This window comes from Haliotis rufescens, unplaced genomic scaffold, assembly GCF_023055435.1.
Source record: "Haliotis rufescens isolate VD_foot unplaced genomic scaffold, xgHalRufe1.0.p SCAF_12, whole genome shotgun sequence".
Taxonomy (NCBI): Eukaryota; Metazoa; Mollusca; class Gastropoda; order Lepetellida; family Haliotidae; genus Haliotis; species Haliotis rufescens.
The window spans coordinates 2,763,398-2,785,000 of NW_025963802.1; the positions used below are offsets into that span (position 1 = coordinate 2,763,398).

General features: G+C 39.0%; 2 protein-coding genes across 3 annotated transcripts in view; one reads left to right on the plus strand and one right to left on the minus strand.

The window, feature by feature from the left end:
• LOC124138103 (dynein axonemal assembly factor 9-like) overlaps window positions 1–21,603 on the plus strand; it is a 201,741-nt gene that overhangs the window by 120,632 nt on the left and 59,506 nt on the right. The gene's annotated exons all lie outside the window — the stretch shown is intronic.
• Window positions 19–14,330, minus strand: LOC124138104 (ultraviolet-sensitive opsin-like). The gene is made up of 2 exons (XM_046504640.2): window positions 13,182–14,330; window positions 19–2,420 (listed from the first exon to the last, which is right to left on the minus strand). Exon 2 carries the CDS (start codon window positions 1,762–1,764, stop codon window positions 697–699), a length of 1,068 nt encoding a protein of 355 aa, XP_046360596.1. The 5' UTR covers window positions 1,765–2,420; window positions 13,182–14,330; the 3' UTR covers window positions 19–696.

The following is a 21,603-nucleotide window of genomic DNA, read 5'->3' on the forward strand; positions in this document are numbered from 1 at the left end:
GTAGCCACAACTTGTATATAGTTTCCAATGTTTATTGTACATAATACAGACATGAAGTGAACCTTGTCGTAACAACCTTTGGAAAAAATATGATTGTCTAAAACAAAAGGCATGAAGAATTTAAAAAATATATATCAAAAACATTTTGGAGTATGTGTCAGCATTTGTAGCCATTGCTTGTGATAAGGGCTGATGTAACAAAACAGTTTAAAAGCATTAATGTAAATTTCTAGACTACACAAATCTAAACCATTACACTATCAAAACATTTGCTTTGTTTCGTGTATCAGCCTCATTCATACACTGCTAGCTAGGCTCGCAAAGCTCTCTCACGCACAAAGTACAACAATTGAAATTATCGATGGCAATGAATATATGAACAGATTGCACTTTGTATTTCTTGGTTGATGAAAAATGTAAAAAAGTACTTTGATTTTTAATGTCAAATTTTCAATTTTCAATTCACTTTGTATCTCTTCCTTGCCAGTTCTTAACATAAACATCTAACAATTTAACCATGTAGCTATTACACAGGCATATGTGAAAAGGAAGTACTTCTATTTTTTTTATCTTGTGTAATCCAGAAGGTCTGGACAGTGAGAAGTTTTGCCTTACAGCAATTCCTTGTGTGATGGTAGTGAGGTGTATGGGATGGTCTGTTCATGGCTTGACAGTCTGACCCATGCTGCTGCATCATCAACAACAGCAGCAGCATAGGGCCAGGAGCGTCAGACGGAACTGTTTATTGTAACAGAAGTAAAGGATAAGATGGAGGGCATAGTGGAGAAAGAAGCTGACACTGAACAGGTTGTACAGACTCGCAAACATACGACTGTCCGAACTAATCCAGCCCGGCAGGGCATACGCTAGCAGGTCCAGCAGACAGAATGGTGTGGTGAATATCACATACACACTGATTATCAGAATTAAAAGTTTCGACAAGGCTATTTCCTCCTTAATCTTACGGTTTAGAGTTAGTCCGCTGGAGTGTTTGACAGACATGTAGCGCCGTGTCATGGTGGAACGTCTGGTCCTACAACTGAGGGTTATGGAGATTGAAAGCATCATGAAATAAGGGAGAAATAGCGTTATAGTTTTAACATACCAGAAATACATTGTGTTGTACTCTGGCGTGGTTGTTGACTCCGTCTTTTCTGAAATGAGAACTGTGACATTACGTGAGGAATCAAAAACACCTGTAGCTGCGTATTCCCAGAATCTTGGTAAGGCGCTTACAAGACCTACACAAAACACCATCACAACCACAACACCTGCTTGAGCAGAAGTACACAGGGTGCTAGAGCGGGTTGCGGACACGGTGAGTGCCCGCTCAAAGCTCATCATCACAATAAGCCATATAGTAGTGTACCAAAACCAGTCCCGGCAGCTTATGGCATAGCCCTGGATGTAGGTAAGCACGGGATGGTAACCTATGTAGTGTTGAAGCACTAACACCACTGTGCAACAGATAAGGAGTATTGTTGCTATAGACAGGCCCAGCAGGTACGTGTCTAGGGACATCCTAATCTGCTTGGACAAGACGATGATGCTGATGATCTCGGTGACGAAGGCGAAGGAGATGATGACAGGCAGTGCCAGGAAGCAGAAATAGTCACTGATCTCCATCCAGTACAGGGTGGTGTTAGCTGGCTGGAGGCCATTTGTACACAATGCATGGGTGGTCAGGCAGTGCTTCAGAGGTGGGATCAGGAACGGAAAATCATTCTTCGGGTACAACACGAAATAGGGCATCTTCATTGTCATATAGCCGCTTCTTTTTTCACATATGACAATTTGAAATATTGTGGTGATCTGTGTTTGATATAATCACTGGTTCAGCATAAAGTTACTTCAAATCTTTTAACAGATGATCACTTCAAACCTTCCAACAGATGAATACAAGTATATATTCCAATTGTATGTCAATAATTAAATTCTAGAGTTAGGAAATGTTATTGGTGAGAATGATCAGTTTTAATGAGAACTGACCTGAATAAGTAGTTATAGAATCCGATCCTGATAAAAGTCAATATCTCAATGTTAGTACTTCCGTGGTGGCAGTGTTACAAATGTGTCCGTCCCGGATCTGTCACACACAAGTAGGTAGGCAGGCTACACTGATAGGACAACACATCAAACTCCCTGTGTAGCACGACACCCTTGTCCCGTTGTAAACTTTCCTCTGTGTTACTCACTGAGTTCCTGAAGGAAGAATGGAAGCAGTGGTCTCTATCTTTCCCAATGGCAATCATACAACGGGAATTTTTCTGAAGAATATTGATTTTCAGGGAATCTGATTTGGATGTAGCTCTCCTTAAGTTGTCACATGTGTGAGTCCAATTGTGTCAATGTGTGTCTTGTTCAGCATCAGTTCAGGAAAACCTGTAGGGCTAATAGATTCCCAGCATCGTCGGTGTATACTGCAAAGAAAATTAAGAGAAATGAATCCAATTTGGCACAGAGTTATGCCCCCGATTTCACTTGCTTCACACAAGCATGAAGATATAAGCTTAAATCAGGTACAAGGAGCACTGCTTCTGCTTTCACTGTGGCGATTTGCTAGTTTTCTGCTTTGGTGGTGCTAATGATAGTGTTATCGGTTCATGAATTAATCATGGCAGAAGAAATGGATAATTTACATGGGGACAAGTCAATCACCTGATAGTTATCTAATGGTGATGGGGAATTCCTAGCCTGAGTGCTTTTACTCTTGTTTTTATTTCCACCAACTACAGCCACATTTACATTTTGATCGAACTTTGGAAAGTGTCAATAGATTAGGTTAACAGGGGCAAAAACGTTAACATATTTGCAATGAGAAGAGTAAATCCTCGGGAGCTGTTCAAACTTTTATGGGCTTTCAAACTTTTTACGAATATTTTAGCCATGGTTATGTGTCAAGTCACATATGACTGAGCCCAACTTTGATCTGCTGTGATTTTCAGTTTGGTTTCTCATCTTGACCCATGATTCAACAATGCGGAGCAGAGAGTGAAGCATGCTACAAAAACATGTCCCTTTTTAGATAGAAATATCATCATGTTGACAAGAACACGTTTTGAAAACCAGGCTAAAACTATTCCTAATGTCTGTGTTGACTGATTGTAGGATTGAGAATGACATGCACGGACAATATTATTTGAAAACATTGTTTCAAAAAGTGGTCTCTTGAGTCCCAGTGGTGATGCTTTATAAACTCTGTCTATATCGATTGTTACAAAACCTATTTCATCAAAATCTAAACTGTCGGGTTGAGAAACATTTGGCAAGGGCAAAATGATCTGTGGATTGCGGATGATAAATGTGATGATTGCAAGTGTTTTTCTACCATTCCAATAACTTTCATTCTGTCACGGGCAAGTTGTCAAACAGGTCCCTTCCTCCTGCAGTGTGTACTCTACTCCTCATTTTAATGGCTGGGGCTGTCATGTTAGGGGAAGAATGGGTTTTCCTAACTTGGAGCAAATGGCTTTTCACCAGTGAAAAAATTCTTCGGGGTTCTGATATACTGCAATCCCATGAGACAGAAGATACAGCACACAACATCATACCACTCTCAGCTAGCTAGCAATGTCTTATATAATGTTGTGTAATTTCTCCCGCTTGTTCATCTTTGAATTTGAAAATTGACTGGTACCGTATTCTACCTTGAAAATAGTTGGTACTGTATTCTACTTGAAAACAGACTGGTACCATATTCTACTTTGAAAGTAGTTGGTACCGTATTCTACCTTGAAAATAGACTGGAACCGTATTCTACTTTGAAAGTAGTTGGTACCGTATTCTACTTTGAAAATAGACTTGTACAGTATTCGACATTGAAAATAGACTGGAACAGTATTCTACTTTGAAAAAAGACTGGTACAGTATTCTACTTTGAAATTAAACTGGTACTGTATTCAATTTGAAATTAGACTGGTATGTTTGAGTAAGAACAATCAAGAACTGCTTTCTAAGAATAAATATTGCTAAGAATAATTAATTAGGAACAAAGTTCTATTTTTGGAGGAATAAAAGTTGTATCACAACTCTGAAACATAACCTTGATCAGTGTTAGAAATTGGCACTAGTCCTGTAGTCCTTGCCAAACTGCTTAATAGTTAAGGTATCATAAGGACTAGTAGAAGTTTGACCTTTTTAAGGGGTTTGCTATATGTTATCATTATAAGGACTAGTGGACTAAAACTGTTAGTTTCTATCGCTGTTGATGCAATATTGATGCAAACACGAGCACACCGATGTGCACATAATCCATCACAAATTGTTTCAATGTTGTATAACAAAAGTAGTATTTCAAGTTTTAGTTTTAATATCATGATTACATTATTTTTGTAAACATGTTAGCTTCTGCATAATTATCAACTTGTTGCTTTTGTAACATTATTTTATGCTTATACTGAACTTCAATGCATGTATTCATGGATTAATATCAGTATTTGCGTAAACCATTGTGGAGGTTGACAGTGCAGCCACTAGTTTCCCAATCTACAATCAACTTTGCCCCTGATCCTACACTTCATCTCGGTGATGCCCTCTTAGTGCCTTCTGACTTACTGAGGTTGAATCCCCGGTACGTTATTAAGGCAATTACATTTGGGAGTGTCATTAGTTGGAATGTTTAGTCTCAATATATTGACTAAAAAGTATCACAAAATTTCAATATATCAATTACTAACAAAATTAGTTATTTTGTATGCATAGATTAAAATTTCTTATTTCGAACTACAAGTAATCAACCTAGTGCTAAATATGAACGAGGTGGATCTATTAAATATCATAATTGAATTTTCCTGCCTTCTTTCTGTCCATCTCAGCCATGGTAATGTCAACAAATGTAAACATGTCTGTGGTTGTGAATTATTAATTTAGTTTTGATATTCATAAATTTGAATTTGGTACAAATTTGACATTAAAAATTTATCGACACATCAAAATCGCAATATTTGATGGCATCCTTATCATTTTGGTCATACCTCAAATTAAGAATTGTGTCATTGAAAAAGTAGCAGATATCACATGAAGTGACACGTTAGGTACAGTTTCAAAATGTGTATTTTGCGTGTTACTGGTTTTTTGGTCTGAATGTGATAATTGAATATGTGGTAACACTGGGAGATATTCGTATGAGTGGGTGACCTCATTCTCCGCTGTGTCTGGCTGGGCCGCAACAACTATTGACAGACAGATTACAAGAGGATTCTCCTTTTTCATCAATGGTCTGATCAGATCCCTTGAAGTTACATAATTGTATTGGGAAGACCCTTTATCCTTTAATATGATGTAATTGTATTTCCGCTATCAGATGGCTTGCAGTAAGCCCGTTGTTGTGAGACTTTGTCACTTGGTAAGCTGCACCGGCATGTAGATGCTCCCGAGACAGGGAACCATTGATAATACTGTTATCTTTTGGGAAGCACCAATCTTACTACATCTCAAAGGATTCAATGAATCTGTCAGGGCCAACCAATCAGAATTACACAGCAATTTCTTCATCTGATGTTGGAAGAAACATTTTGAAGGTGATAAAGAACGAAAGTCGTCGGACTAATGGCAGCTAATTCAGGGGAAGATCTCATTACAAGATGATGTGCAGATAACCACCAATCAGATGGCAAATAGCCACTTGAAATGACCATGGTCGCCCTTTGGTGTTGCAAGAATGTTCAGATGTCCTTTCAGTTTGGGTTGGATTGCTTGCTATAAATATACACTGTGTCTGAAGGTGCTGGTGCAGGAACTGGTGTCCTGTGTTGGAATTGGTGTAACGATTTATTGTCATTCCATCATTTTTACTACATATTCCCTAGTCAATAAATGTGTTGTATAAATTTATTATAACTTGTGACGGGTAAACTACGTAATGGGGTGATATTGATCATATACTAATGGGTTATGGAGTGTTTATATTGATTGTAAAGTTGAAAGACTTTCAAGAATATTGATCAGTTTTATATGTGACACCTATTATCATAACGGAGTGAGGAGGTGTTTGCTGCTGTTGCATCTTGTCTGTTATTTGTAGAGATTACTGTGTGGCATCGAGTGCAGTTCAACATAAGTTAATAATGGAATGCACTTGAGATGCGGATGAAAGCTTTCAGCGTCAGCATGGCTGAGACATATCAGTAGTTTGGATGAAGTGGTCAGATGTTACAGCGGTATAATAATTGAAGTTTGTGTTGATTTTATTCATCTGTCATTTAATTGGTAAAATTATGGACAGTTTAAATTATTTTTATATGTGTAGATATTTGTTGTTTTAGCTATATAGCGTTTGTAGTTGATGTTGAATCTTGTATTATTTGATGCATATGTAAATAATGAAGTTTAGAATGTGTATAGCCAGTTCTTGATGCTATTAAAGCCACAATCACCTCAGTGTTAGCCCAACTGTACACATAACACAGAGAAGTTGGCTCTTGTATGCAGGGACATAGAAAATCAAAAAGGCATATTACCATAGTGTTTAGGCAAAAATAAAACAACTTGTCCTGTACACCAAATAAATGAGAAGTGATTGGTCTAAACTAAGTCAGGGATGAAACAGAAAGAAGATAAGGATTTCTAAATTTTGATGTTACGTCCTGATTCATTGTCGATGGTTTATGAATCAACTTTGAAAAGTGTATGTTCTTATAATAAAATATTTGAATATGCATATATGTATGCACATAAGAGTCAATTTGCGGCATCCAGTTGAAATGGCCAAGCACTGAGAAAATAATGACATTGCTATAAATGCTTGGTTATCTCATTATCATTGTCATTGTAATCAGATCTTAGTTCTACTGTAATACAAAGACCTGAGGACATCCCACTACAGGTCACATGAGACTGACCTTTCGCAACCTTTGACCGACCGTTGAAATTACTAACAGGAAGTCAACATTAGCCTATCAGAAACCAGCCTTATCGAGCTTTACCGCACTAATTCAAAATGGTCACTTCTGTGACAGTGTTCTCAGTTTATAATTTGAAAACTGAACAAAAGAAAATTATGAAAAGTCAAATAGAGGGCCAAGACTGTATGGTAGTACTTCCAAAGGGCTATGGAAAGTCTCTTCCATTTCAAATGTTTATCCCATTGAAGTGAGAGATAGATTATGATTTGATTTGGAATACCTTGTGATAATCTTTTTTAGGTTGCCCGTTCAGAAAACACCTTTGGGCATTCACTTTTATGGCTTTGTAAGCGATGCTCTGATTGGTCAGATGGAAGGTCGTTCTGACATGATCTGAAACGTCTTTGTGTAGCAGTAGCAACCATTAAGATCTGATTTGAAAGAGATTGCTAATAACAATCAACAAGAATAGTGAGAAACTCAGTGTATAAGTCGGATTATTGGCGTTGGACAGAATCGAGGATCATATATCTGTCTGTCTGTTTCATCTTAGGGCTTTTGAGTGGTTGGCATGATCTTGTCAGTTAAAGAGCCAACTAAGATTCTGATTGGATGCCTACAATGTGTGGCTGGCCCAGACTTGATTATATACTGACTGCGTTGTACTTGGCACTTTCAATGTTACAGGGCTCCAGACAGAAAAATATTATGAGAACCCAATCATTTTCAGTTGCTTAAGTACAAAATTGCAAGAAAAATATAAAAAACAATCACATGACAACACTGTTTTCATAATAACCCAATGTATCCTATTTAAACTGCATACCTGATTATCTTTACAGATCTTTATTCACTGGTACTGATCAATTACAGGCATCACCTACACATAAACATGACTGCAGTAAATAATGTACGAAAGGGCTACGTCTCACTTTAATATTAGGCTAACAAAAATAATAGTCTTGGCTCTCAGGCACCGCCAACATCATCATAAACTTCACCGCACATTTCGTTTTTATTTCCATTTTTTTTAAAAAACACCAAAAAATCCTTAAATATTCCAGGTCCGTTGGTAGTCAAATACTGTATTCCAGTATTTTACTCATCAAGGAATACATTTATGTAGGGAGGCACTTTCACAGGTTAATTGTATAACATTTATTCCGTTACACAACTGTTTATTTGGTTACATACTAGTTTGAACAAGGGGCTGTCGGATAACCTCATGGTTAAAGCGCTCACTCGTCACGCCGAAGACCCAGGTTCGATTGCCGAAATGGGTACATTGTGTGAAGCCCATTTCTGGTGTCCCCCGCCGTGATATTGCTGGAATATTGCTAAAAGCGGCGTAAAACCATACTCACACACTCACTAGTTTGAACACCACCCGCCCACACTATATTTTCAAAAACCATTGCCTGAGAACCATTCTTTTATTGTTTTTAAGCCAACAGGACATTTATCGATTTAATGATATAACTGAAACAGCATTTAAGCAGAATTATTTTTAGAATGTCTTCTAATTGATTCAAAAATACCTAATAGACTGGACCCAAGGGAGTAAAAATATATTCAATACTTGGAGAAAACCGTGAAACACTTAATGTGAATGATGACATGTGAGCAAATATTCACTGGCTGAGAAACTTTTCTGGAGCCCTGTTTGTTTGGTCATTTGTTGTTTAATGCTGCACTCAGCAATGTTCCAGCTATATGACAGCGGTAGGTAAATAATTGAGCCTGGACTAGACATTCCACTGGTTGACATCATGAGCATCGATCTACGCTATTGGGATTCAATTACATGCATTAACCAAGTCAGCAAGCATGGGTTGCTGAAGACCACTTCTAACCCGGATCTTCACAGGGTCTCTGCAGACATGACGTTACAATAACCTATGTTGGTCCTGGTTGCGTTTTCAGTAATGAGGATGAGAACTTAGATACAGTAACAAAACAATTCAAAAAGATGCAATTTGGAATTTGCATGTTGGAGCTTTTAATTGTGAATAAGAAAATGGTATATCTGTTATCCAAGAGCATTTGATACAGTGAAAGTAAAATGTGTTCTTGTTATCAATAGTTTCAAAATTCAGATTCAAAATAAGGCAATAATTTATACAAGACTGTTTGTTTTTTTAAATTGACCTCATGCATCTTGTCAAATTGATCAAGAAAATGTATAAAACAAGACAGAAACATAACAGAAACAATGTCCTACCTCTGTTCACCTGATGCAAGCTTCCATAGTACCATGGATACATGACTTGTGATCTGGGCCATGTGCATGCTTGAATATTTGATCTGATGGTCAAGTGATTAATGTGATTGGGACTGTCTCCCAAGCAGTGCATCTAGCCATCTAGCCATCTAGTGAATGCCAGAGGACCCCTTTAGTAATAACCCTCGCCTTCTCAGGTCATGTTTCTATGGCAACTCACAAGCAGCTCTCAATTTGATCTACTTCGCAGAATGGCCTTCATTAATTATTCATTTACATTCACAAAAACATAAACATAGATTGTATTATTTTTAACAAAGTTAGTTGGATGCTTGCAAAAACTTTAAATGGCCTATGAAAGTTAATTCACTTGAATTGTATGAATATCATTTACCTGTACAGAGGCAGATCCACGGCTTTTAGCTCACCTGACTGAAGTTAGTCTTATCGGAAACCACTGAACCAGTGAAGCTGAGATATCACATACTGGTTCCCACCAACAATGATGCCCCAATTTGTTCAAGAGGTTGGAATCTGTTTTTCAATTATGGCTGCCATATTGAAAAGCCCATTGATGGCCATGACATGGTTATTTATTTACAAAACATCATGAAATTTGGTACATATGTTGCTAGTTATTGGGCTCAACATGTAATGATATGTTCCATTTTGCGATGTTTTTATATCGTAAATTGTGGCCTTGATCTAACCTTGAGGTTCAAACACACCGTACTGAAAGGTGAATCTTTCTGTGGCCATCACTCAACCTTTTCTTTCAAAATGTTTTGAGATTTGGTACAGGTGTAGTTAGTAATTGGACTCAATACACATGTTCTGTTTTTCACAATATTTTGCATTTTGATCTTTAATTGACCATGCTTCAAAATTCTTTCAGAATGCATTCCCTTGCAATGTAGACATTATCTCCTCAGAATCCAATGGACCAATAAAGGTCAACCTTCACATGATTTTTCCCAGAATTGATGAAAGCTTAATGAGCTCAAGAGGTTTGAATCCGATTTCCCGCCATGGCAGCCATATTGAAAAAGCTATTTATTGCCATTACTTGGCCATTTTTGTACAAACTTTGGTATTTGTTTAGTTTGTTGTGAGATTCAACATATGTTTGAATATTTAACTATCAACACTGACATAAAGTCCCAGTCTTTGTTGATATATCAAACTGTTCATATCCAGGTGAGCTACAGTGCCGTAGCACTATATTTTACAATGGTGGTCCACATTTTTCAAGTTTTAACCTTCAGTGGGTGGGGATATCCACTTGACACTATAATTAAGTATTTCAGTAAGAAGAAGGTATTTCTTTTTGTCATTTGGGTCCAAATGCCATATCACTCAGGTTGCCACTTCCTGTGTGCTTATATGAATTGTTATTCAGAGATGTAGAAGGCTCATCAGTAACATTGACACCCATCTTTGCATTCTCCATCCACATACATGACCTGAGGTGGTCTCATTTCTGTGCACATCATTGTCTCTGTAGCCTGATGACTTTAGGTGTTTGAACAACACAATTACATGAAATGGGAAAAATGTTTTGACATTACAGTGTTTTCAGGTTAACTGTCAACAACTCTTGAACGCGACGTTGAACCCCATTTCCCCTCACCCCTCCTTCAAGCTAATGAACAAACATACATATTGTAATGTGTAGTGCTATTCCATTGATGGCATCATACAGGGTTAGGACATCCAGAAACAAGCTAGGTTACAATCCAGGGATGTCGTAGTTTAAAGAAAGCTTGTCCAGTATGCAGTTGTCATAAAATGGGCTTTATTTCATTTTTTGATGTATATGACACTGTTTTTTCCTATTTGAAGTTTAGTCTATGATTTTAAGCTGCATCTTTCAAAATGTTGCAATACTGCATTAATATATGTTGTGAGAGGCTTTCTTATACATGACAGTTCTAGTAGCACAGTGATACCAAAAATTATACAACTGACATCTTAAAGTTGATGCCAAAGGCGAAAGTCTTCAATCACAGACCGATCTCGTTAGACATCTTAAATTATTAGCTGTGGCAGAAATTAGGAGGGACCGAGATCCTGATTTAGACTTTCGGCTGTCCTGATTTAGTTTAAGGACCCCTGAATCTAACATTAGAGTAATGACAGGGACCTCTTGACTTTCATGCTTAACTTCCAACACTGATTAGATAGGACTATACCATTGGACATACTTCATCTTAAGACATGGGATGTGAATTGGTTGACACTGTACATATTACAGTTCATTTTGACTGACAGGTGCCAAAAATCACAATCATATTCAAATACAATGAGTATAACTTTGTTCTCATTTGCCACACCGCTCTATCTTGGATGGATTAGAAAAATAGAAATTATACAAATGAGATTAATTTTTTACATAATATGTCACAGAGGCAGCCTCTCATGACAGGGACAAGGACTTCTCCCAATTAAATACATGTACATATGTCAATATTATGGTTAATTTTTTTTCACATAATGCAATTTAAACAGTATTAGCAATTTATCCCTTAACTTCATCGTAAATAAAATATATAATTTTGAGCTCTACAAATTTCTTTTATTTTGAATGAATTGAAAAATGCATGCCTAGATATGGTATATGTTATATATGGTATTAAAAGTATTGAATGATGTCACTTGAAGTTCTGGCAAGTGTCTGTGTTGGCCTTGCCTTCCATAGATCTGATATTGCTGTCAATGTTGGAGGGGGGCACGGGTGTCCCAGTCGTCTAAGGCGCCACGATTCGTTGTGCAGAGTTGCATCCCTTGGGCACGCCAGAAACCTATGATTGAGGATTTGAATCCTGGTTCGCCCCGATTATGTTTCTAGGTTTGTAAGCACCATACCTGTGCTTTTGGGTTTCACCAAAGTGGTAAACGTCTGAGACCTGCATCACTTCAGGCTTTCCTCCCGCATTAAGCTGACATGCCGTGATACGACTGGAATACTGTTAAAAGCGGCGTTATCACAACTCACTCACTCAGTGTTGAAGAATGTCAGAGTGCTTTTGAAGATACTCTCGTGCCATGGTAGTTCACAATTCAAGCCATGTGAAATTTAAGTGAGACGACACAGTTCCATGTCATTGCAATGCATGGAAAAGGTTACAGTCTGGAATACTTAATCTAATAGACTGAGGGCATGTGTTGTGTCCTGTGATTCCTCCATTACGAAACAGCTGTGAGCAATGCTTGTTCAGCACTAACAATGTAGACTCTGTCTGTCAGATGACAAGTTGAGAGGGAAAGAGGCATAGCATGTGTACGCCTATGGTAATTGGATAAAGGGAGCTAAATCATCACTGATTAATGGAGGTATGGTGGTCTTTTTTCCGTGTATTCTTAGAGGCAATCAATAACTGAAACAGCTTCAACCTGCAACTAATGTCTTTTTTAAAGATGAACATGTTTTTTGTATGTTTTAGTACTTTTGGTATGTTGTTGAAAAGTTTATAAAAATTATCACTTTGTAAGACAACTGTCTACAAGTTAAACAAAATAGTAAATATGAGGTTTGTACATATTCTAAAGGATATTCTGTTTAGATTACTTAAAGTCTTAGGGACCGACTATTTGAAATGGGGTTGGTTGTGTTGGGGTGGGGTGCCCCGTGATTTTATGGAAAAAAATAAATTGTCCCAGAAAATTTGTGAAAACAATACTATTGCTTCCGGATGTTGAAAATAGGAAATTGTCTGCCACAAAATTGACATTGTTCCAAGTGTTACAAGGTGTTTTTCCCCAAAATTATTATGCTCATGGTTCAAAATAATATATTATCTGGCTTTGCATCTGGCTTTAATGAGTGGATCGCAAATATTTGAGCTACAGCTTTAAAGATGGTAATTCTACATGTTCAAGTTTCTAAATATGTCCTGTCGTCAAGAACATTGGCATCGTGGACATCTTGTGAAGACCTGGCACTGATCACATCACCATATCACATGTGCTCGGATAATCAGTGCCAGTTAGGTTAATGACATATGACTGAATAATTGATGAGACAGTGGTGTTTACAAGCAGGGCCACAATTAGATAAGTTTGGTGTAATTGAGGGTTTGATATTTTCCAGAAAGCTTTGTGTCACATATAATTCTTACCTGTAAGGGGGCTTTCTCCACAATTTATAAAGCTGTCATAGCATCAGATTCAGACAGTTTGAAGGCAAGAAAAATGCCTCTCAATTCTGAGTTTCAGCACTGTCTCAGATCATGTTGGACAGTGGTCAGACAATCAATACCGGTCTTAATTCCCCAGATCGCAGTGTGCAGGGCAACAGAGGAGGTCAGATTAGGTCCACTTGTCACAGTCAGAATATGACTCAGACCTAGCTTTCCAGGTTGTGGCAATTACTATCCTCACTTTGTCCAATTAAGAACTTGCCAGAATGTTGAAGTGCCGATTAGAGTTCTTCAGCAAGTACCATCCTTTAATGGGCCTCTACAGGTTTATGTGTCAAAAATGTCGAACGTGCCTTTCTTTTGTCTCTTCCATTGAGGAAATGTTTAGTTTTGAAGAGTTCTTCTCAAGGAAACTGCCTTCCAGATTCTGCCTGATGTTTTAGTCCATGACACTTTGAGCTGCTTGGATATCACAAGAGTTGTTACATCACATGAGCTGTAATCTGTTGCTAGGCCACAGTTCCACAGGCGTGGGTTACCCACGTGTCACAGTGGTGGAAAATGAACTCAATCACACAATATGAAGTCATTAATTGCGATCAAAGGTGTCTGTTTCCCGTTGTGTGAATGACAGCCTCAGTCAAGTGAGTAAAGGTTGGCAGACGTCCTCTGTTTGTCGTTAGCTGACACCAGATTTCCCGCCTTGCCTATTGCCAGCCATGCAGTGAAGCGCTCTGAGCAGTTCTGATTGCCAGGAGTGAGGGGTCACCAGCAGCCTGAGGTCACCTCTCCGACTGATGTCCCTTTCAAGTTGTATCACCCCAAGTGACGGATCGGATCAATACCCATGCATGGCAGAACATCCACGACACTGACAAAAACTCATCTCTTACTCTCTATAGCTGGTAGATGAAGGTATTAACGTGGCTAAAGGTTCCACATTAAAAACTATTTCAGCTACAGTTGCAGTTCATCTAATGGTACAGATGAAAGGGAGGAGCAATTGGGCACATTCTGGAAGTTGCATCAATTGGGAATCATTCAGTGTACATTGAAGTGAGAAATATCAGCAAATGTCCTGCGGGTTTGTACGTGAACACACCGCAGTCGGCGTCTGTTTCTGTGTGAACTCTTCTCTCGGTTCTCTCCCATACTCCATCGATCAAGTGAAAATGGGTTTGATCTTTAGTATTTGTCATTACCTTCAATTTGGTGATATTGCTCCCCCGCAGCCAATGAGAAGCTGGCGATGATGGTTAGTCTTTATGATGGGGCGATGATGTTCCCCACCATCCCTTGTTGCTTACTGCATTACAATCCACATATGTCCTATCTATAACAAGACTTCATCACTCCGCTACTACAGTTACTGCTAGGCACTTCCTCTATATTAAATAATTGTGTGGAGGATCAATACAGATTGGCAGCGATCAGCCTTTATTTGTTCCCTTTTCTCATTAAACACCAAGAATGGGATCATTTATTACCTAAGGGAAGACTTCAGATGAAATTTCAAAGCCTTTGTCTTTGAAAATCAGAATAAAAGCACGGCGCGTCGGACCTTTGTTAGACAAAATTAAATGTATGGGGGTTTAGTGAATGTAGGCATGTTGGATGGCTGGTTGTTGTGATGGAATGCGTGCTGATGTTTGATTACCCGATAGCAGGATTAATGTTAGCATTTGGCAGACAAATACTTCCTGCCGCCATCCTGTCATTGTCTCTCCGGAGTGTAATTAGGAAATTAGTCTGCTTATGGAGCCAACTGTACTGTGGAAAATGGGTTGAGCTGCACAGGCCAAGGCAGGCAGATGTGCAAACTGATCCAGACATGCTTTATCCTGCAGTAGTCAGCTCTGACCTGGTGTCTCTCTTTAAAGACATCTTACAATTCATCAAAATTTCCTTTCATTGTCAGAAATAATGAGAATGCATTTGCAAACTTATTGTATTTATTTCTGAAGTGGTCATTAGTGCTGTTTGCGATATATTATTTTTCTTTGTGTGTAGCAAGCTTTTAGTTTGTTTTTGTGTGTAACTCCTGAAGCAACCGGATTACTTAAGTCAGAACTGCAGTAATTCTGTAACATCATTACTTGGAGCAGATTTTGTTACTTCCACTTTGATGTGAAGTCTTTGTGCCACAGAAAAGAAAGTTTGATCATAATGTATTCACTTCCATTCTGTTAACTTAATGTCTGGCTAAATAAGGAAACGAACAACTTTATCAATAACAACTGCTTGTTTATTGCACTTAGAGACGTTTCTATGTAGATTCTTACACATTTATCAAGCTGGAGCGATTACAACAAAATATCTTAGTTGTGCGCCAAACATTAAATCTTATCAATACTAAAAATGAGTTACTCCTAGTAGATATACACTATACTACTTTTATAACGAACATGCTTATAATGAACTGATGGATATAATGTACTGTTTTTTGGTCCCGACCCTTTTCTGTATATATGCTTATAACAAAGTACGGTTATAACAAACTAAAACTAGTAGTCCCTTTGAGTTCATCATAACTGTAGTTTACTTAAGTAACTTACTCACTCTCATAGAGGAGGCGGTTCAGCCGAAATTGCTGAGCTAAAAGGCAACCTTATCTCTTTATGTTGTTATCATGAAATCTAAGGATCGAGGTGACACCTTGCACCTTGATGGTATTGAGACTGGTGGTTAAGGGCAAGAGACTTAAATACCTGAGAGTTTTAGAGTGATTAATGTTCAAGTGGAGTTCAAACAATTTCTTTACTCTTGAGTCATCAGCATTGTGCTATGATACTGTAAACTAGGATTCTAATGCAAGCTTGAAATTCATGTGACAAGTGCCCTTGCTCACATTGATACAGAGACAAAAAAAATCTTGACATATTGGAGTTGATTGTCATGTCAAGTTCACTGAACATGGGCAGAAACAATGACATACATAACAAGCTCTCAACAAACACTTATGTCACACTTTGATCTGTCAGTTATGGTTGTCACGAAGTAAAAGCTTCAATCTCATTAATATCAGACCTTAGTTCTTGCTACCGCTAAACAAAGATCTGAGGACATCCCATTACGGGTCACATCAGACCGATCTTGCGCGAACTTTGACCGACCAATGGAATGACCAATCATAAACCAGCTTTCTCGTGCTTTACGGCACAAATTTCAAATTGGCGATTATGTTTCGAAACATATTTTGACAAATTCTTGATTACAAATTAGAAACCTGAACAAAACAACATTCTGGAATGACTAATAGATGGTCTAGAATATGAGGATTCAGTCATTATACCCATAACTATCGTTGGGAATACCCCATGTTAAAGTTTTCGAGATTGCATGATTAGAAATCATATTCTGACAGTCACTTTCATAATCTGGTAAGTGATGCACTGATTGGTCGGATGAAAGGTCGTTCTGACGTGACCCTAAATGGGATGTCTTCGGATCCTTGTTTAGCGGTAGTGGGAACTCGGATCTGATTTTAATGAGATTGTAAAAGCTTGGTATTCCTCTTTTAGGAAAACATACTTTTTGGATAAAAACTTATGGTTTATTGCAACGTTGCGATGTAGATTCTTACACCGTTATCAAGCAGGAGTGTGCTTGTATGTTTTCTTACTCACCAACTTCTGAAATGCCAATGAAACAGTTATTCCTCTTTTATTCCTCAGTATTTAACCTTGGATGTGTTGTATCTGATATGTCCAAGTTACAGTTGCCTCAAAGTAATTCTTACAAATGTTTGGGGGGCATGGGGGCCGTGATTCCCTGTGCAGAGTTGCGTCCCTTGGGTACGCCGGAAACATGATTGTGGGTTCGAATCCCGGTTCGCCCTGATTATGTTTCTAGGTTTGTCAGCACCATACCCGTGCTCATGGGTTTCCCTGAAGTGGTAAACTTCTGAAACCTGCATCACTTAGGGCTTTCCTCCCGCATGAAGCTGACACGCAGTGATATAACTGGAATACTTTTAAAAGCGGCGTTAAACCCAACTCACTCACTCACTCTTACAAATGTTTACAAATTTAATTTGATAAGTGGACATATATTTCATGACCCATTGTTTCTTGCATTTGTTTTGTGTTATTCCTTCTTCCTGCCAATCCGTAAATGTATGCCATGTTTATTTTTCGGTTGTGTGGAACCTTGGATACGTATTTAATTTTGAGTAAATTGTCAACTATTTCAATAGTATTGCGATATAATTAAACCAACTTTAAGGCTTAATAATTATATCGATCAATGTAATGAATATAGTATAATACTGACAATCTCACAGACGACAATTTTCCTCCCTGTCACTTTTCTATCAAAGGAATGTAACTCTAATCTGATGATGTCATAATCCTTACTTACCCACCACACATACTATACATACATGTTATACATACTAGCGACGATAAAGTCCTATTGATACAGTACTATCGTAGGGCAAACAATTGTGATAGTTCGATGTATCATTACTTTCATTTAAACATTCCTGTGGATGTAACCAGGATTGTGTAGGTGTACAGGAAGACCAGACCCAGGTTACGAGACCTTATTTCTTTGTCTATTGACAGATAGACACCCTGACACACATGTATAGGGAATAAACACTAGTTCAGAATTAGCATATACACATTTATCAATAAATACAACAAATTAATATCACAAACCATTTCAGTTATAAAAGGAGTAATTCTAATATAGTTCCTTAGAAAACATACACAATAAATAATACTATACAGAAATAATGACATTGTCATCAACACATTTTAATTGTGGCAACCATCCAAGAACGATAACTTCTTGATAAGACAAACACAAGGCAAATACTTCATACTAACGTACACGATGCGATGAACGATAAACAAATTGAATACTAAAGACAGAGAAACTATGTATCTAACACATTTGCAATATTTATAACACAATAATTAGTTTCAGACCCTGTGGGTGACACTGGGGTGTAGATTATTCCACTCCCTCTGGAGGAAAATGGCACTGCTGTAGAAATAAACAAACCAAGTTCAGAATATTCTAACTGCGCACATATAAACAAATAAAATTGAATCTGGTATTGTATTCATTGCTAATGAACTTCATGACGATAATGTCCATGAAATGTCAGGTCATACCTCTATCATTCGTCCATTAATTCATAAAGCATATGCATTATGTACATAATGCTGAACAGTATTAAACTTATGTATAAACGCAATTGCACAAAATATACACAGTTACACGATTATACATTCAAGTACACACTAGATAATTAATTTACGTAGATACCGGGGCGGTCGGGTAGCCTAGTTGTTAAAGCGTTTGCTTGTCACGCCGAATTTTAAGATTTGGGTTCGATTCCCAACATGGTTACAATGTGTGAAGGCCATTTCTGGTGTCCCCCGCCATGATATTGCTTGAATATTGCTAAAAGCGGCGTAAAATCATACTCACTCTCTCACTTACGTCAATACCATTATTAATCAGTACTTAACAAATTATATACAACCCTTAAAACATTATACTTACCTTTAGATTTGTTGTTAAGTCCTAAGTGCTTTGAGATGCGATCGTTGACGTGATCTGTTTGTTGTGAAGTGCAATGGCTGACGTGCAAGTAGCGTTTAGTATTTTAAAACAAGCCAATGAACAAGCCTATAACTATAGACTAACGTTTAAAGATGATACTGTTAGAGTCACAACTATAACTGAAATGACAACAACCTGTATACGTGGTAATTCATACCTGCCACATCGATATAGTACTATCGTAGGGCAAACAAATGCGATTGTTCGATATGTCGTTACTCTCCTAATAATGAACAATGATTTGACTCTCTCAGACAAGTTCTGTAAACATGAATGTAGGTCTCTCAGCTGTTCCATTTCTTTATCATTTAAGTTACTGATGGGATTAATACTGTCCAATAATATCAATAATCCTTCCCAGGAACATGCCTTTTGGTGAAAGAACAAACAGCAAATCATCTGTTTATCAGTGATGGGGATCCAGAGTAGACCCCACCCCCCAGCGCTGTCATGTTTGATTCAAGGGCAGACTGGCATTTATCACAAGCATCAAACCCACTGATATCATGAGAAATGATTATAAATGCAGTGAATGAAGCTGTGCCAGGTTTGCTTTCCATTGATCATCACAACTCAGCTTCTCTCTGATGGGCTTTTTGGAATTTTATAGCTTTCCTTCATAAAAAAAGAAAGCTCTTGCTGCAAACTTTGGCGTTAAACTGATAGTGAGTGTAAGAGGGTTTCTGTCTAGTTGTTCCCTCTCCCCAGATCAAAAGTCTTTGCTTCATTTTATTGGAATTGAGGCAATCTAATTTTCTTTATAGAGGCTCTACTGGTGCTCCCACAAGGGAGACATTTTAAGAAAAAGTGGTCAATCTGATGCTGTGGTGTGGCTTGGTGCTGTGTTGGTGTGCTGGCCAGTGGGGGTGATCAGAGGCCACCAGCTCATGGAGATATCATATTTATCCTCACAGATCAATACCAGTTTCATTTACATTAACTTGTTGCCTTGATAGTTACAGTCCTAGCCTCCTTGTCTGGAGATGGTCATTAGCTACACTCTGACGGCTCTGTGGGTCCTGAAAGATGTGTTTTAACTCCCTGACACTTCCTGGGGTCCAGGGGAGATGTATAAACTCCATACAGTGAGCTCTCCCTCCCTACATGTTACACCCTGACACTTCCTTGGGTCCAGAGGGAGATGCATAAACTCCATACAGTGACCTCTCCCTCCCTACATGTTACGCCCTGACACTTCCTGGGGTTCAGAGGGAGATGCATAAACTCCCTACAGTGAGCTCTCCCTCCCTACATGTTACACCCTGACACTTCCTGGGGTCCAGAGGGAGATGCATAAACTCCATACAGTGACCTCTCCCTCCCTACATGTGACACCCTGACACTTCCTGGGGTCCGGAGGGAGATGTATAAACTCCCTACAGTGACCTCTCCCTCCCTACATGTGACACCCTGACACTTCCTGGGGTCCGGAGGGAGATGTATAAACTCCCTACAGTGACCTCTCCCTCCCTACATGTGACACCCTGACACTTCCTGGGGTCCGGAGGGAGATGTATAAACTCCCTACAGTGAGCTCTCCCTCCCTACATGTTACACCCTGACACTTCCTGGGGTCCGGAGGGAGATGTATAAACTCCCTACAGTGACCTCTCCCTCCCTACATGTGACACCCTGACACTTCCTGGGGTCCGGAGGGAGATGTATAAACTCCCTACAGTGAGCTCTCCCTCCCTACATGTGACACCCTGACACTTCCTGGGGTCCGGAGGGAGATGTATAAACTCCCTACAGTGACCTCTCCCTCCCTACATGTTACACCCTGACACTTCCTGGGGTTCAGAGGGAGATGTATAAACTCCTTACAGTGACCTCTCCCTCCCTACATGTTACACCCTGACACTTCCTGGGGTCCAGAGGGAGATGCATAAACTCCATACAGTGACCTCTCCCTCCCTACATGTTACACCCTGACACTTCCTGGGGTCCGGAGGGAGATGTATAAACTCCCTACAGTGACCTCTCCCACCCTACATGTTACACCCTGACACTTCCTGGGGTTCAGGGGAGATGCAGTGATTTTGACACAAAAAGCTGTATACAGGTCAATGACTTGGACCCAAGAAATGTAATAAGTCAGTGGCAAAAGTCAATAAGTCACTTAAACAAAGATGCCGGATGCAGTAAAATTTCGAAGTTAAATCAGTACTTTTAAAAAGTCGGGCATAGCTTCCGCACACCCAGTTACCTGCCGGGTCTGGGAGCAATACTGCCATCAACTTCACCCCCCATCCCCCAGACACAAGGACAACTGAGTCTCGATTGGCACCATACCTTATGAGAGCATTAAAATCGTTGGCTCCAAATTGATACCCTAAGTGGAATAATCCTTACTATTTACTATTTAATCATGAAATTATGACACGTGTGATGCCTTGCTTAGCATTTCTGTCGGTCAAAAGTCCGACAACTTAAACAAACCATCGGTCAAATAGAAAGTTTATCGGTCTATGACCGGTGACCGAGGGCCATCTGAAACCCTGAGATGTATAAACTCCCTATAGTGAGCTCTCCCTCCCTACATGTTACAGCCTGACACTTCCTGGGGTCCAGAGGGAGATGTATAAACTCCCTACAGTGAGCTCTCCCTCCCTACATGTGACACCCTGACACTTCCTGGGGTTCAGAGGGAGATGTATAAACTCCCTACAGTGACCTCTCCCTCCCTACATGTTACACCCTGACACTTCCTGGGGTTCAGAGGGAGATGTATAAACTCCCTACAGTGAGCTCTCCCTCCCTACATGTTACACCCTGACACTTCCTGGGGTCCAGAGGGAGATGTATAAACTCCCTACAGTGACCT

Bases quoted from the DNA above. Each gene is read 5' to 3' on its own strand.
- LOC124138104 (XM_046504640.2), bottom strand. From the start codon at position 1,764: ATGACAATGAAGATGCCCTATTTCGTGTTGTACCCGAAGAATGATTTT.